The sequence below is a fragment of the Mercenaria mercenaria genome, chromosome 4 (assembly GCF_021730395.1).
Source record: "Mercenaria mercenaria strain notata chromosome 4, MADL_Memer_1, whole genome shotgun sequence".
In the NCBI taxonomy this organism is placed as follows: Eukaryota; Metazoa; Mollusca; class Bivalvia; order Venerida; family Veneridae; genus Mercenaria; species Mercenaria mercenaria.
Window position 1 is genome coordinate 28,998,217 of NC_069364.1, and position 19,161 is coordinate 29,017,377.

Consider the following 19,161-nt stretch of genomic DNA (forward strand, 5'->3'; position numbering starts at 1 on the left):
AGAATGTTTCCGTTGTGTTTAAACGAATTTATCTGCAGTCAATTTAATTATTCTTCCACAAACACAATCAGACAGAAATCAGTCTGAAGTCTGAGAGGAGCTGCTATAGATGCTGTACACGGAACAACAAGTGTTAGTCCTTTGACATTTCATTTGTTATTGCTTCAAGGAAACATTCATCATTATGTTAATTAAGAATGTTAAAAGTATCAGTTTTGTTCAGAAACGTGCAATAAGTTCATCAAACAAGGCTGACACGTATATTTCATCAATTGACAACCAAATAGAAAGTTAACCAAATTTCAAGATTGTCACTTGGCTCGTCTTCTTTGTCTTTTAATTACATTACTAGATACCAGATATGTATACAATGCTAAAGGATTCTGCAAGACATCCGTATTTTTCTTCTTCGTATTGTCTTTTAATCTTTTTACAAGAGCATTTTTATTTAAATGACTAGTTTAATGAGAAGTAAGTTTAAATAAATATACTTTTATGCATAGCCAACGAAAATGCATTTCATCTTAGGCAGGTTCCAAACCATCACAACATTTGCAGCAAACGTAAACACTCTTTATACAAATCTATGACAAATAAACAAAGAGACGGGAGCAAATCTTGCCGCAGTCGAATATATGTTGCGTTTATTTAGCCAAGGCGAGCTTTCGAGATATTTTTTATCATCTCTACTAAGAACTCCTTTCTTACAGATATAATAAAATCCGCCCGTTGCGTGTATGGATATATTAATGAAGTGCCAGTCACAATATGTGATATAATTTATGATATCAAATAATGTCTACAAAGCTGTCCTGGATATTCCTCTATATCTTACATATTCAAAATATTCCAAGATATCGAGCTATGGTTTTGCGCTCTTTTTTTTTTCATTTATATGTACAGCTATCACAACGAGTATGTAAAGTGTATTGTATTGCAGAAAGAATAATCTAAAGTACAGACAGGGAACGCACTGACCTACGGACAAACACAAAAAGATAAGACTTTTTAAGTTATAAAATACGTCATTTCGAAACAAAATAGCATTTAATCTATTCAGGATGAAATGTGATACCTAAATGTGAAGGAGTCAATAAAATTTGAATATTTACTTGAATTTTGGAGGAAAAACATGACCACTGAACTTTTTCAAAACGAAAAGTATTTGAAAAAGTAACATCTTTCTGCGAATTATTTTTGAAATGACATTAAAAGTAGACGTGTATTTCTGCTGACTCAACGTGGAGCTCTACACTTCCATAACTTAGGAAAGGCAAATTGCGTACAAAATAATCGTAAAATTATAATAAAACTCAATATATTATCCTCGTATAGCGAGAGATGAACATCTGTAGTTTTCTGCTGAATACTCTGCGAATTTGCAATATAGAAAATGTATTTTATATCCATAAAACTTTTAAATTATACGTATTTTACATATTTGGAAGTGGGGAGTAAGTATAATATAAAGAAAGTGCTGGTAATACAAATGCACCAGGCGTCGGGTGTTTTGCTAATACATCTGGAGTATGTGGAATCAGTGGTATATCATGGAAATAAGAGATACTGACTTATTTTCCTGCAGTATTGTACACAGAGGTGGAAAAGGTCGTTTGTGAAATCTTTTATTTATCTCAGAACTTAATAATGAATTGTATGTAATATTGTAATAGGATATTTTCATTACAGTCAAGTTCTTTAATTATCTGATTCATTTATACTTAGTAACTAAATATTGGAATTTAAAAGATTAAAACTCACTACATGGTAATATCATTTTTTTTTTCTTTTTTGTGATTTTTGAGACTCCCTATATAAAAATACGATTGCGAAACGCTAAGGTACGTTGACACCAAGTTTTTGCCATCGTCGCTTCGCTCTTCGTCATCATAGCTCAAAACTTACAAGTTTGTTTGTCCTTTTATAAACGGGAAGAACAACTATATGTATCTTTAAAGTTCGCGCTGCGCCCGTCCCTTTCTAAACGCTAAGCGCGAATGCACGATGTTAATTCGCAGGGATATTACAATCGTAGCTGCACAACTTTGCGCTTTGGGAGCACGAGAAGATATGTGCCTTCGAACTTTTTGATGTGCGTGTCCCTTTATAAAAGCAAATGTTTGATGGTGACCCACGATGATTACCAGCGTAGCTTCAAGCTTTGCCATTGTTGGTTCGCTAACGCACAATCGCGCTTTGCGTTTATAAATGGACGAAGCATATAATGCGGATGTAAAACCCTCTCCAGAGCATATTTTCCATCTGAAGACAAATGAATCTTTCTCCTTTGTATGAGTAAATTTGATGGTTTTTCGGCGACGCCGTCTAAATTCGTTTTCGTTACCTATGCCACGTGACTTCAGTTTGCAAATCAAACTACTTGATAAAGCATTATAGATAATTTATCAAAATGGAAGATTTATGCAACACTCTGCCTGATTGGACGAGAGTGTCAATTTCTTTCACTCTGTTGATTGTGCTACGCTGAATGAAATGTAGACAAAGCGTTTATCCTAAACGACGCTGTTCACAGTTTTAAAGCTAACTTTGGCTCAGTATATTTAGCAAGAATATTGATATATCTCAAAATGATAAGTAAGTTTAATAAATATGATAAAAACCTGTTCAAATACCAACATATATCTTTCACTCTGTTGATTGTGCTACGCTGAATGAAATGTAGACAAAGCGTTTATCCTAAACGACGCTGTTCACAGTTTTAAAGCTAACTTTGGCTCAGTATATTTAGCAAGAATATTGATATATCTCAAAATGATAAGTATGTTTAATAAATGTGATAAAAACCTGTTCAAATACCAACATATATCAAATTAAAGAAAGAGCTGAATACGGTCTACGTATCACATGAATAAGGGTGTGATAGGAGTCTTTTATGTAGAGAAGTGCTTTTTAAAAGATTTTCCTTGTTACAATTGTCGTCTGTATATGAAAAGGTTTCTTGCTTTTGTGACTTATTAAGATTGCATATTAAAATGAGTACTTGTTTGCTTTGATATATTTGTTATAAATTATCTAACTGATTTATTATATATGAATATTTTTCTTTAGTATGGTATGCAAATATTGAACTCAGTTGAAATCTGTTTTATTATATATATGCTATATAATGACTGAATCTCATTACTCTGAAATGAAGGTACGCTGCATACAGTTTATCTATGTGATATGACTACGGTCAAACTTTATGAAACAGAAATATTGAAATAATTACAATTGTATGTTTTGCTTGACCTTCACATTTTATAGGTGTGACGTCATTGTCCAAAGATTCATGAATAGCGAATATGCTATTTGTTAAAGCGGGATCAGTTGGCCTATTTTAGAAATAAATAAAAATAATAAATAAAAAAATCCTTTAATTGATTTTTTTCTCATGTATTCTAATCAAACTTGATTTGTAGGATCTTTATCAGGCCCGCAGCCAACTTTGTTCAGCTGGGACATTTGACCCCTTTTAGGGGCTGCTAGAGCTAAAACTAGAAATGCCTTTATACAGGGTCTCATGAACAGCTTGGTGGATTTTTGTCATACTTGGTCTGGAGCATCATTATAATGCCCTCTTCCAAATTTATTTATATAGGAACTTGGGCCCTATTAGGGACCACTATAGCTAAAAGTAGATATGCCTTAACCACTAAAATGTAATGGATTTTTATCAAACTCGATGTGTAACAATATCGTAAGGTCTCCTGCTATTTTGTTACAAATAGGGATAGGGACCAATTTAGCTAAAAATATAAACACGTTTAATGACCTCTTCTCATGAACCGCTTCATGAATCTTCATCAAACAACTGCTGTAATTATTCGTCTAAGGATAAACGAAACAAAATTGCAATCCTACGAATCCTTTGCGAAAAATGAAAAGAGAACCATTTAAATTGTTAAAGTGCGGTGTTTAGTTTTGCAATTTGAAAAATGTTAGATGAAAGATGAATGTTAGATGATAAACTTCTTTCCTTATTACAATTCGCCGACCATCATTTTTAAAGATATTTCTTGTTTATATACTTCTTTGCAAGAAAAACACCAGCAAGGTCTATTATAGGTCTGTATCACATTTAAGAAAAGCGACACGAAAGTACTTTCGGAACAAAGATATTTACATAAAGTGGATGCTATTAAGAGCTTAAATGATTCATTATCTATATTCTCTTGGGAACACAGAGCGTCAACATTCATTTATACGTACTTAATGTTTTCGTCTGTTGCGTGATATTTTTTTCTCAATTTAAGTGACTGGAGTGTCTTTGCTTGCGACTTTGTCTTTATTACAGTTTTAATGTAGCCAATATCTTTTAGCAGACAAGCAACACGTCACGTTAATTCATTTTACATAACTTAGGACTGAACTGTTTTGATATCTGTCTTCTGGCCTGTTTCGTCGGGCCCTTAAAGGTGTTTCTCTTGTTGCTCTGTCTTCTGAAAAGGCATTGAGTACATACGTTTTTGGTTCTTAAGGTTTGCTTTTTATATATTTATACACGAGCATTTTTTTGTTTTACATGCCATGCCTTTTTGTTTCCATTACGTGTGTTAGAGTTTCCCCTGCAGGGGATTACTTTTATTTACACTGTCCCGTGTCTTTGGAAAATGGTGGGGGTAAGAGTGAGGTTGGGTGCGCACCATTAACCGGTTTAAGCTCCCCAGTGGTGTTTTTGCCACTGACCGTTCCAAGGCGGTGCCCCACTGTGTTCCTTTGTTTGTTCGTTTTGTCCTAATGTGTTGGCTTTGTGTGTGTGTGTATGCGTGTGTGCGTTTGTGGTGTGCGCGCGTCTGCGTTCTGTGGGTTTCGTTTTGGGGAGGCTGCTTTTTTGGTACGAGGCATTCCCTGTTTGATATTTTTTTGTTTTTTTATATAAAAGCCTAATGCTTATCCGTGTGATTCTGGGGACGCTGATAGTGTTTAGAAGATAAATGAAAAAGCGTGGCTGCGCCTAAAAATATTCCGAATCCACATGATCCATAGATACATTTTTTGTAAATTAAATTCATTATAGACCTTATAAGCATTTCAAATTATATCATTTTTGTTCACTGTATAAGTTCCTCTACTTGCATTCAACCTCTACTATAACTCTAAAAATACATAAATGAGCCATGCCATGGGAAAGCCAACATAGTGGGTTTGCGACCAGCATGGATCCAGACCAGCCTGCGCATCCGCGCAGTCTGGTCAGGATCCATGCTGTTCGCTAACAGTTTCTCTAATTGCAATAGGCTTTGAAAGCGAACAGCATGGATCCTGACCAGACTGCGCAGGCTGGTCTGGATCCATGCTGGTCGCAAACCCACTATGTTGATTTTCTCATGGCACGGCTCAAATGATCATTATCATTATTGTTTCGGAAACGCTTATGACTTTCCCTTGTTCCGGTGATCCTTACTTGTGAATATTAGGTTTTTCTGGTAACATGTGAATACTTCACGTTTTGAGGAGAGTGTGGCTAATTCGGAAACAAAATAAAATTTGTGGTAAAATACTTTGGAGCCATAGAACGTGACCAGGCATATAACAGACTTGGTTTGACTGAGTCTATTCATGGTGCAACGCCACTCATATCCCCCACCCCTACCACTTTCTTGAGAATAGAATAGTAAAATGAATGTTCTCCACGATCTTAAGGGACCAGAATATCTGAAATCGCTGAGTCCAAGTATTGCGAGACTTTTTAAAGTGTACATACCTTCCAAGTTTTTTGCTACACTCTGTAAAATGTTGCTTTGGAAAGTGATCTCCCGCGAGGGAAATAATTATGGTTAACATAACAGTTCACCAATTTTCGTACGTATCATGTTATTAGAAACAAAAACAACCGACACATTGGAACAGACAGCATTGATAATCAATGCTCTAATCAGATAATCATAGAATGTGCAAGCCTTTGGTGATGCGTGTCTGTTGTATTTGAATTGTTTTCGTGTGTTTTGGTGAAAATGCTGTAACAAAGTAGCTATAGGAGTAACTAATTCTGCGTTGTGTTAATCAAAACAATTAAAATGATTGGCATAAGTATTATCTGTAACCTTCTGGTATTTCGAGATATTTCTTGTAAATTTCACAATCTCTGCTGTTTTTATATATGTTGTCTCACAAGCTGATATTGAGAGTTTGATTTGAGTATGTGACATGACACTCAACAGAACCTTTCTTATCTGAATTGTACCACAGCGTGCTTTTAATTTCGTTTTTATGACAAACATCGTGTATATCAGATCGACTTTGAACAGTCATTAGAATTAGCGTCGATTAATAGATTGGCGAGTACCACTTGTCTCTAAGCATGTAATATCTGCTATAAATAAATCAAATTTACATATTTAACAAGTTAACAACTGATTCATGTAAAATCTCTTTTTCTTAATACTTACAGTACTTATTCGTGAGAAATCAAATATATATAGAAATCTTAAGGTCTTAACATAAACCGTTGTCTGTGTGAATGAAATCATGTACAGTTAGTATAACTTATCTTTAACAAATATAATCTAACAGAGATCAAAACTAAGAATTGTTATCGGTTTTCTGCGAAGGACAGTTCATGTGCTTTCTAAATTTTGTTCAAATTACCAGTTCGTGTTCAAAAACATGTAATGTTTATTTTTTAGAAACAATGTGAACACAATGTGTATACGTTACCAAATAGAATCTACTAAAGTCGGCTTCGCCTTTGTCAAGTCAAGATTTTAATATTTATGCAAGTTTTGCATTTGCTACTATTTGCTATCACTAAACAAAATATCCTAGCTATAAATTAATATAGTTGTTTGAATTAATTTACCTACAGAAATTATAACCTTCCTTACGACTGTGGTGCATTTCTAGTTTTGGGGAAGGTGTTAGTAATTCCGTACACGGAATGTCTAGTCTTAAATTATTTATTTGACACTTCACCGATCTTTAATTGTATTCAGGAAATGTTCATGTGCTAATATTGTTCGAATTAGCTGGTCAATAACACGTAACATTTTGTTCAAAGAAAGTTAACATTTGGATTATATGTCAAACATCTGCAATAACCAAATAACAAAAGTCGCCCCCACCTTTCAAAAAGCAATTTTAAATTTGTTTTTCGTCGACGTTTTCATCAATTATGTAAGTATGCATTGTTGCGATGTATACGTGCAGACATGTAATATTGTACGTCTGTGCTTTATGGGCTGCGTTCTGGACACGAAGCCATTACTTAGTTTTCTTGTTTCGTTTGCTCAGATGCATGTTTTATATAGGTCTGGAAACAAGTACTGCTTTCCACAATTTCTTAATTAATGCCAAATACATGACAGGTTATTTATAAAAACATTTATACATGTTTTCAATTACGCTGGTCATTATCGTGCAGTTTGACATTTTCAGGTTAAAATTAAATTTTAGTATACTGTATCGCCAAAAAGAGACAAGAAAAAGTAAGAAAGATGATTTCTAGTACAAGGTTTTGCTTACGTATAACACTGATAAAATAGGAAAAGTCGTGGCAGAACTTGTAGCCACTGATCTACATGTACTTGAAATTCATCCTACAATTTACGAATTATTTCAAATTCATGCAGCACGAGAGCTAATATATGTGGACCACAGGCTAACATGCCTTCCTTTCTGAGAGTTTATCAATTTAAATGGAAATATTCTGCCTCTAATACTGTAATACAGCATATTTCCATATGATAGCTAATCAAATACTAAATTTAAACGATGGATGTTAGAAATGCTGTCATAGAAATTATTTGCTTCCACAGACGATAAAGCTTGCATGTAACTTGCGTTACCAAGACATGGCAAAGTACAATTTACGTATCAAGATCTTACTCTCTCCATTCAAAATATTCTGATGACGTCATTGATATAAGCCTCTTGCGTGTACGGATATTATTAATGTCCATGTGTCAGTCAGAATTTATAACTTAATTTTATCATATTAGATAATTCCGTAAAACTGATAAATCTTACATTGAATTATGTCTGAATTTTAACTTTTGTACCATGGGAATGGCTACTTATAGGTAAATCTGACGTCATACATGCACATGTTGTGTTACAACTTTACTTTCGGCTTAAATTATAGTGCACTACAAAAGGTCTTTATGGCCTTTAAAGTATGGTAGAAGAGACCATCTTCGTTTTGAGTACTGGGCACCTCTCTGAGTTAACCTGTATAACACACCTTGGAAAGCATGCTATGTGAACAAAATGAAACAACCCGTGTCACCAAAAATTCCAAATATTGACGAAAATGGCAAGTCATTTAATTTTGAATTTACTTAAGATATATTTTATAGCAAAAGAGTGTTTAACACTTTTTATGCACGATGGGCGTTTATACGTCGGGACTTGATGGTGGAAAAGCCACTCACTACAATGCACATGAAATAAGCAATTACACGTTTATTTATTTATTTATTTGCAAGAAATTAAAAGTGTAAAAACGACACCTTTGTCTTTTCAATATACACTGTATCCCAAAATGTGTCTTTATATGAAAATAGGCATATTTTCAATATTTGAAAAAAAAAACTATTGTTAGGGAATGTAGCATATTTTAAAAGTATTGTAACTGAGCACTAATGGTTAATATGATATGCAGTATGTATTTGGGCTGACTGAACATAAAGTAGGCAAATTTGCAAACTGCATATTCAAATATTCAAAGTTATTAGCTTTGTATCAAGAAATATACACTAGTTCTGCAATGGAATCATTGCACGATTTTACGCGCGCAATATTATTTCGCTAAAGAACGAATGCATATTTCTCGATGCAAAGCTAATAATCTTTTTATTACATACGTGTCTACGCGTATCAACATGACACAGATATCATGAATTTGTTCTAGACATGTATCAACATGATACAGATATCATGAATTTGTTCTAGATCTAGACAGGTATCAACATGATACAGATATCATGAATTTGTTCTAGACCTAGACACGTATCAACATGATACAGATATCATGAATTTGTTCTAGACACGTATCAACATGATACAGATATCAGGAAATTGTTCTGGACACGTATCAACATGGTACAGACATCATAAATTTCTTCTGGACACGTATCAACATGGTACAGATATCATGAATTTGTTCTAGACACGTATCAATATAATACAGATATCATGAATTTGTTCAAACTGGCGAAACTGGCACAAACAAAACAAATAACGTACCGTTACACATTAAAATGACGTCATGCATCTGATGTGAAATTTAGACGTCAATATTGAAAATATCAATATTGAAAATATCAACTTTTCAAGTTTATAATGCTTGTAATTTAACAGTTATTATTCATACTCTGAAGCATAATACATACAAAACGATGCTATAAACGAAAAGCACCGAATGTAAGATAAGACAGTAACCGTAAGTCAGATACTGGTTGTTTCAGAAATTTGCAAATATGCGTGAGATTGTTCGGGATAAGTTCACAGATAACGCAATAAATGCTCAAACATTCATCTGAAATGGATATTTGTATTGCAGACAAGCTCTTTGCGTGTTTGATTAATTCTTAGAACAAGATACTTCAAACACTAAAAACTCCCAATATGGTGATATATCTTTTGGTATTTTCTTTGTAATTACTTTGATATTAAAATAGATCGAGTATCTTTAACTTAACTTCTGTCTTTACTTTGATTACTTACTCATGTTTCAATTTTGATTGGCATTTATTGTCATAGTCAGTGTGCAAAGGATCGCAGCTTCAAGCGAAGAGAACTTTGAAATATTTAAAGATTTATGAAATACGTTAAAATTACAGTAAAGCGCCAGACAAATGAAACGGTCAATAACAATTTAATATATTTTTACAGATTTCATGAACAAAAGCGTATATTTTATCAACACGAAAGTCAGCAATATATTCATTGTTTTAGAGAAGTTCGAGGAAAAATGCAAAAACACGAGGGGAATATTTTTTTCAAAATAAAAGACAGTCTTAGAAGCTGATACTTTAAGGTTGTACATTTAAGCTCTTAAAGGTTTGTCAAAAGTTTCCATCGAATTGCATGAACAGGTTTCGGAAATATTGAAAGCAATGTCTATTTTGGGACAATTTCTTAGTGAAAAGGAAATAGTTTCTCGAAACAATAGAGCTATGGGAGCTAGAGCGTGCAAACTTGTCTAATGAGCCTTAAAATATAGTGAAGGTTTCATAATGACATATAAATGAGTTTCGGGGACAGGATAGAGCGGAACAGGGACGGACGGGACAGGACCGGACAAACTGATTCATTTACCGCCACCTCACACCCACCTCACAAAAAATGGAAACGAAAGGCTGAAAAACGAGTCATTTCATCCAACAGAAGTATACATGCTTGCCAATGCACGTAAATATGTTGACAATCTCGTCTACAGCCCAACGAGCCGTAACGGTATACTATCGAAATGACAACACAAAAAGTCATTTGGCCTAGAATCCAGACTTGACAGAAATGTAAACTTGTAAACAAAGTCAAAGTTCTACTTACGTATTTATTAGCCTATCAACATTCTTTTAATACACGCCAGCGATCACTGTGCTTGAATAGCTTAAAAGGAATTAACAAAAAGTTATTAATATAATTATTAAATGCTCTTGTTTAGGTTTCCCGTTCAGGTACAATATTTATTACTTTTTATCCCGAAGAGCTTAACAATTCAAAAAGATTGAAGACATTTAAAAATGAGAAAAAAGATAATTGTTGCGATATATTATAAATAATTACTGCTCGGTAGTTGCCATGCAACCAATATATACATTTTAAACTTTGGAACATCAAGACAATTACCTGTCCTCTACCCACTACAAAAAAGTCAGCGTACTAGTACCAATATTTTCTCATGGCACAGATGATAATATTTTAATTTTTAATAATGCCCTTCTAATGAATCAACCATTCATTTCTTTATTGTCTTAAAAAGTTTCTACTCGTCTGCCCGTTGTGATAATACACTATAATATTAGTGAATGAAATATGATTGAAAATATTGTAAAGAATGCCGACAATGCATTGACCATTACCTTTACAATATTGTCGATGTTTTATTATATTTATTATTATTATTATTATTATTATTATTATTATGTTTCTGTATTTACATATACAAAACATGTACAATGGCGTATACATCGTTCAATTGTAAGAGAAATTATAATCGTGAAAGAGATTAGAACTTTAATTTAATTTAGTATCTGAGTAATCAGTTGAGCAGTTCAAAACGCAGAATGAATATAGTAAAATATTTCTGTAAAAAAAAACTATTAAATGTCAGTCAAAACATCCCTGCCTGTATGCTTCTCAATTGTGTATATTTAAAATATATTTGCTGACATTAATAGTAGGTTTATTGTTGTGTATGTTTGCTTTATATATTAATTCAAAAATACTTTTTTTCTAGATTCACAAAAATCAATATGGCCATAGAACATACCAAGATTGAGTCTTTTCTTCATATTGTATACAAGCGATGATATTTTCGTTGAACTTTGTTCCTTACTGTTGAAACTGTCTACAATAAAACGACGGATATACATAGACAACCAATATAAGACCGCTTCGAAAAGTCCATTGAAAGTATGACATTCCAATTTCTTTTTAATGTTTTCCCCATATCTCTGTACATTTGTTTCATCTTTAAGCAATTTTACTATAGTTTAATTATCCGTTATTATCAGACAATTATCTTATTTAGTATATTGTTGTAAATTATCAAATACCTTATTTAATATGCTGTTATAAATTATCAAACACGTTATTCAGTGTAAATAGTCAAATGTATTATTTAGTGCACTATTACAAATTAGCACACATCTTATTCAGTATACTATTAGAAAAAAACAAATACCTAATTTATTTTACGATTACAAATTATCAAATACTTTACTAGAATTTACAAAATACCTTATTCAGTATACTTTTATAAATTGCCAAAATGCCTTATTCAGTATACTGTTATAAATTATCAAGTGCCTTATTCACTATACTACTTTTAATTATCAAGTACCTTATTCAGTATACTATTTTTTATTATCAAATATAGTACTCATAGCATTGCATCTATTGAAAAATAATGTTCTATTGTTTTGTAGAAATAACGACCATCCGTTATTAGTTACTGATTTTATACTTTTATACGCTATATTTTCATTTAGTAAAGGCGTATATGGAAATAAAATTGAAGCGTACTATGAGAAAACCAACATAGTGCATTTGCGACCAGCATGGATCCAGACAGCCTGCTCTTGTTAGGATCCTTACTGTTCGCTTTCCAAACCTATTGCAAGTAGAGAAACCTTTAGCGGACAGTATGGATCCTGACCAAACTGCGCAGATGCGCATGCTGGTCTAGATCCATGCTGGTCGCAAATGCACTCTGTTGGTTTTTTCATGGTGCGACTCATTAATATCGGGTGATATCGGTTGAAATATTGATTCGACAAAGTAGTATACCTGTCCAAGCCAGGTCCTCACTTATCGAGCCCACCATAACATACATGGCTAGAAACGTTAAAATACCACATGTAGCAGATGTCTCATAAACACTTGTTTCCGAAGCATAATGAGAGTATCAATCAATTCCGGAACTTATTTGCGATAGACTTGTCATCTTGATTTTGCATTTAAATTATGTCTGTAGCCTTTTTTTTAAAATACTTCCTCTTAAAATAAAGTGATTTCATAAAAGATGAAGTTGGCCACAAAGGGAAAAAAATAAATTAAAGGTGTTCTTTATGACACATGTATCAATTTGCATATTTATCAGATATTTGGTTAGGTAATAGTAATAAAATGGCAATTTAAATTTTTAATAGACTGCATATGTCTATACACCATTGCAAATGCAATTACCGGGTATATAAATGAATTTAGAAACAAATTTGTTGGATAAATGTCAGCATGAATTGATTTTTGCGTAATTGAATGCCCTAAGCGCAGTTATATAACAGCAATGTAACAGTAATATAGTTGTAAATATTCTGGGAAAATCTAACTAATTAAACTACCTCCTCATATAAGGTCTGTGAATTCCCAGGCGTCGAGAAAATAGATCGTTATGAAACTATTTAGCAAATGAATCCGCCTGCGCTATTGTGGTTATACGAGCCGAGAGTCATAAAGCGTAGATAATATTTGTGTCGCATAAGTAACGCATTGGCGAATCGATTGGAATCCTCAATATTGGCGCTGGAAAGCTTTATAAAGCCGGCTCTGTTATCACCTGAGTATCCATAGTCAATGAAAATGTATAACATCGGGAACTTGTTTAACAATTACTCTATCTAGGTAATAAATAAACGACTAGATAATGATAAATATTTAGTACACCATTTACTCTGAAACAGCGAATGAATGGAATATTATTAGTTGTAATCTAAGGTACATATGTCGCGAAAATATAATTTGTTTTTCACAGAATGCAACATTGCTTTTACTGGAAGATATCAGTGGTTAAGCACTGTATTAAAACAATAAAATTTTGGCTAAAGGATACAAATCCTCGACAAAGATCAGAATAGAATATAAAAAATAGTTAGTTTGGTAAAAGGATACAAGTTTTGGACAAAGATCAGAATAGAACATAATAAAACACACTCAAGAAGGCTTTTTGGTGATACAAATTTGGCTTTGTTAAAACAAGAAATGGGAAGTATACAGGTGGGATATTCATTTTTATAGGGAAAAAATAAACAGATTTTATAATAGAAATTTATGTCATATCTGAGGAATAACATATCAGACGGGTTACAAAACATTTTAAACATTACGAAAATATTTTGTTTTTGAATATTAATTTCACTACAAAAGTGTAAGTATGCTGTTTTAAAGTAAACGATGTATCTGGCAAGCAGAGTCACGTGCCGAATAAAAATTCACCAAACGATTTGACAACAAGCTACCACATATTCTGCAATCGGCATTTCGAGGGCTTAGAGCGAAACGGATTTATTTGTATATAGAAACAGGTGCTGATAGACCAGTTCCGCTCTAAGTCCTCGATTTGTAATATACATATAATACAAATAAGAATTAAGATATAAAATTATAAGAAATCTCACAACATTACAGTTCATGCAAATATGTGAAATGTTTAATTTTTAATTTCTGGTTCACCTGTTAAGTTTGTACAAATCTGAAGTTTTTTTCTTTCAGCAGTCTGTTTAAATTGAAAATACGTGTAAGCCTGTGCGAAATTTTCTTTGTTGACATTTATAAACCAGACTACTGTAACTGAAGTATGAAACTTGATGCAGTGTGGTTAAATATTGATGCACATTATTGTCTAGATTATTCTCAAATCAATTGTACAGCAAATAATTTAAACATTTAGGCCAGAAAAAGTATCTGTGTTTATCTTGAAAAAAAATATCTTTTTATTTTTTCTGCTATCAGACGTGTTAATTTTATGATTAATATATAAACTGTATGTATCATTTGTTCATGTTTTCAAATATAAAATTTTGGTCTAGTGTACCTTTAAATCAGTACTATGCATTAGGTAAAAATAGTACACACTGTTTACATCATTACATGCATGACTGAACAAAGCATGGATGTAATCTACCACTGGATGGAAGTTTTGTAAACAATCGTCTGTTACTTAATGACATTTAATTATGAATATAGCCATTCATTCACAATCGATCTACATATTTTTAAATTGATAACGTTAATATATTTGATGAGGATTTTCTAACATTTCAAGTAAATATTTAGATATCAAATATTTTACTGGAATATAACCATTGGATATCTTTAAAGAAAATTTTGGTAGCGTTTGCTAAAATTCATTCCTAAGAAATTTGGATTATAGCTATAATTGCTTTGATACCTTTTCCGTGACATGAAAACTAGAAAAGAAATCAAAATAAAGTAAAACAATCCTTATTTTGACTATTTTTCTTTCTGACCACAACGTTTCAAATTAGAGATCTTGAACATTATTTTGTTAAATGCTAATTTCATCCAATGTTATATAACATTTGCTTGCAAATAAAGTAGTTCGCAATACCTTCAACATGACGGAACTATTTTTTAATTGTAAAATTAAGAATAAAATAAAGCTAATACATGTATTAATTTTTTTGAGGATTTTTTGGAAAGGAAAAATTAGCCTGCTTCTCTTCTCAGTTTTCATATTAAATTTTGATACATTTCAGGTTGTCTGGGCAACAGATATGAAGCAATTAAAGAATGATAAAGAAGCTGCTGGAACTAGGACGCATGTGCGTTTCTGTCTGATTAATTTTTAGAAGAGAAACATTCCGTCAACAAACTTCCTGTAATCAACACTGTTCCTCCCAGGGGACGCCAGTAGTTATTATTACAAGTTAGAAAGTGAAGCATTTGAACAGTTTGAAATTCAATTAATTTCTTTTGTATTCTTTCTCTAAGACAATGGTGCGTAACATCGAAATATAATGAAACGTTCGAAGCAGAAAAAGTTATAGTTCAACATAACGCTTGGTACGATCGGATTTTTCCCTCTAGTGCGGGGATAATTGATAATTTCAGCTCATTATTGGAGCGATATAATGGTTTCCTACGAAAAGCGTGAAACTCTACGTTGATTATACGTATATGGAAATTGCAAAGGAAAAAAAGCTACTCCTTTGAGGTTACCCCAGTAATTCAATGACGCTTCATTCTTCTCGGATATGTAGTGGCAGTATTCAATAAGCTGGATATATCAAAGGACCATTGTTTCTTCCAGGAAATTATTGTCAGTCAGCAAAAATTGTATGTAAAGAAATATAGAAATAACGTAATTTAGAAATCGTATGATACAGAGAGTAATAACGGAAAATCGAATTAATAGAAATTGTCGCGTGTAGATTACATATAGGAGGATATGAGATAAACAAGTAACATACTATGGAATTGTGGGTCGAAAACAACTAGTGGACATCACTTATTTTGTGATTCATACGTGTAGGTATAGGTAACAGTGGTGTTAAAACAGTTGTGCTATAAAAATTATTGCTTACAATGTCAACAATCATCGAAAACCCTGAAATACCTCTTGTCGGGATGAACGGAAGAAATAAACTGTATTCCGACGACTTCACATCGCCGCAAAATGGAGACATTGTTGGCAATTCCAGACCTTTTCGGTTCGAAACCGTCGGAAAGATGTTGGCCAAGCGTAAGGAGCTGTTTCAAAAGCGCAAACGACATTGTGACGTGTCGCTCTGTTTGGCAGTTCTTGGCGTGGCTTTTATGATTGTGGAAACAGAATTGACTTCGGCTTTCATCATCGGCAGAAACACGATTGTATCTTACCTATTAAAAATGTGTATAACAGCGCTGACTGTGGCTTTACTGATATTTATAGGTTTGTATCACTACAATGATATACAGATTTTTGCGGTGGGCAATGGTGTTGATGATTTAAGACTAGCTATGTCTGCGAGAAGGATTATCAAAATTATAGCAGAATTCATTGTCTGTAGTATTCACCCAATTCCGGGTGCGTTTACAATCACGTGGGAAGCTACTGTTGCAGACGGACAAAACGCGCGAAAAATGACGGTTCCTCTCGACGTCATTTTGTCACTTCCGATGTTTTTACGGTTTTACCTCATTTGTCGGGCTATTATGTTACATAGTCGTTTATACCAAGACGCTTCCTCACAGGGATTAGGGGCATTAAATCGCATACACTTTAACTTCCGGTTTATATTTAAATCGCTTATGACTCTTTACCCTGAATATGTTTTGACAATAATCATGTTCGCTTCATTTTTGACTTCAAGTTGGGCTCTACGTCTTTGTGAAATGTATGGCGAAGATGGCTACAAAGACGATGTACATGCTAGTTTCCTCAACTGCATGTGGCTTATTGCTGTAACCTTTCTCTCTGTTGGTTATGGAGACATTGTGCCTACGTCATATTGTGGGCGTGGCATTGCCGTTTTGACGGGTATGATGGGGGCGGGGTGTACTGCCCTAGTTGTCGCCGTTTTAGCGAGACGACTAGAACTATCCAGATCGGAAAAGTATGTCCATGACTTTGTTATAGATGCCGATTTAGACAAGCGCCTAAAACACAATGCTGCAAATGTGATGCGTGCCGGATGGTTTGTTTATAAGTATAAAAAATCAAAAGAAAGAAGTTCAAAAATAGTTTCACACCACCGAAAATTATTACGGGCAGTATATAACATAAGGGAGATTAGGGCTGCTCAGAGACGGCTGATGGATAATTCTGTGACACTTGTGGAAGTTGGAAAGTCGCAAAATGAAATTACAAGCGCAATTTATGTGATGAAGTGTAGACAGACATTGCTGGAGGAAAAGATGGTTAGTGTTGAGGGAAAGCTTTCTTTAATTTTGGATCAGGTCGTTGCAATTAAAAGAGCATTATATCGAGCCAAAGATGAATAAATAAGTACCCTTGAGCATAATACATAAGATAATAGTTTGGCTGATAAAGCAGAGTGCTTCACTGCGAGAAAGATCACTACGGCCAGTTTTAAATCACCTCTTAAACCACTATGGTCAATTTCTACTTTGTCTTATTTCAATTCGTTCGTAAATATTCTTGTTATAGTCTTTCACATTTCTTCATGAACACGAAAATATCATTTTCAAACTAAAAGAAACAGTTTTTAGCAAAACAAAATTAACAGTATTACAGTTCATACTTAATATATACCAAAGTGTATAAAAATGTCCTATTTACGTGCATCTAAATGCACGACTACAACTTTAGATATCTATTCTACACGAACACTACATAAGATGCACTGAATCCCTGTGGTTTTACATTTACATGATTATAAAATCTACATATAATTTCAGTATTTGAAGGAACTAGTCCTTAGAAAATTATACAACTTTAATTTGTCTGTTAATTTAACAGTTCTAACAATTGCATGTTATTTTTGCCCGGATTTCATTTACTTTACTATTGTGTGTGTACTGTTCATTTGTTTATGCACATTTTAACCTTTTTGTTTGTGAAACAAGTACAAGCCCATTTAAGCGTATGAAAAACAATGTCTTCATAAAAACAAGTTGTTTGATATAATGTTTTGGATATGTTATTTGCTGAATTATTCAGTCTTTTCTAAATGTTAAGTTCCACGAAGCGTTTCTTTCCGTACTGTTGCATCTTTTATGAAAGTAATGTAGAAGGATATTGAAAATATACTGTATTGAACGCTTGGAATAAATGGCATGATGCAAGCCTCTGCCTTGGTATGATATTTTATTCCGGCGTTAAATTATAAGTTATACTGTAAAAAATAAATTTGTTATATGTTCTATATAGAATTATATTTTTTTGATAGCTGTAACACAGAGCCAGGCCCATTTAAAAAAGAGATTACAAGCCGTTTGTTCTTGAATGACCTATAAACCATAAAAGTATTTTCTAAGAGGGGTGTTTTTGTCTGACACTATCGAAAATCTTCTAAACTGATAGCTAAAATATGGGTATGAACCCTTGTATCTAATACCGTTCACATTTTACACAAACAGACTTTTCTTTAAACACTGAGAATGATAAAATTTGCTTGAAAATGCTACCAAAATGTCAGGTATATCTCCACAATGAAATAAAAACAGGACATGGCGTACATAAAACATGTAAATATCACTCTGACAGGTAAAAAATTGAGTTTTTTTCTATCGACCATCATCCAACTACCCCGGAAGTGTTGCTTAATTATCTATTAAGTACATTTGTAAGAAAAACATGACTTTGTTTAATAATGTCAGTTTTATTTGGGTAGTAACAGAAGCTTTATTACATTGAAAAGACCAAGTTTCAGCATGATTAAATCATTTTTGCAAGGTTTTATGGCATTTTCAGTAACACATGTAACTGTGGCAATTTTCCTAAAAAATAATTGTCGCGCAATAACGTTTAACAATTTCTCCTACTTGGAGCTTATTTTTGCCCTGTTGTTCTATTTTGTACTCTTTGCAAGCAAATAACACATAAACACTGTCAACAAACTTCCAAATCTGAAAGCTATGAATGGGTAATGTGTATTTCATTCTCAAGAAATACACTTTAAACAGTGGAAGTGTTTTCTTATTCTTTTTTATTTTTTTTTTTTTTTTGTGGATTTTTTATTTTACAATTTTTGCAGCAAATTGCTATTAAATGTTCGTTTTCTATCAAATCTGACAAAAATAGTCCAATTA

At 33.0% G+C, this 19,161-nt stretch overlaps 1 protein-coding gene across 1 annotated transcript; it reads left to right on the forward strand.

The window, feature by feature from the left end:
- Positions 1 to 13,191: 13,191 nt before the first annotated feature.
- Positions 13,192 to 18,196, forward strand: LOC123551343 (small conductance calcium-activated potassium channel protein 2-like). The gene is made up of 2 exons (XM_045340203.2): positions 13,192 to 13,383; positions 15,165 to 18,196. Exon 2 carries the CDS (start codon positions 15,994 to 15,996, stop codon positions 17,389 to 17,391), a length of 1,398 nt encoding a protein of 465 aa, XP_045196138.2. The 5' UTR covers positions 13,192 to 13,383; positions 15,165 to 15,993; the 3' UTR covers positions 17,392 to 18,196.
- Positions 18,197 to 19,161: the final 965 nt, after the last annotated feature.

What these genes read in the sequence shown, in the direction of transcription:
- LOC123551343 (XM_045340203.2), top strand. Translation starts at nt 15,994, where the DNA reads ATGTCAACAATCATCGAAAACCCTGAAATACCTCTTGTCGGGATGAAC.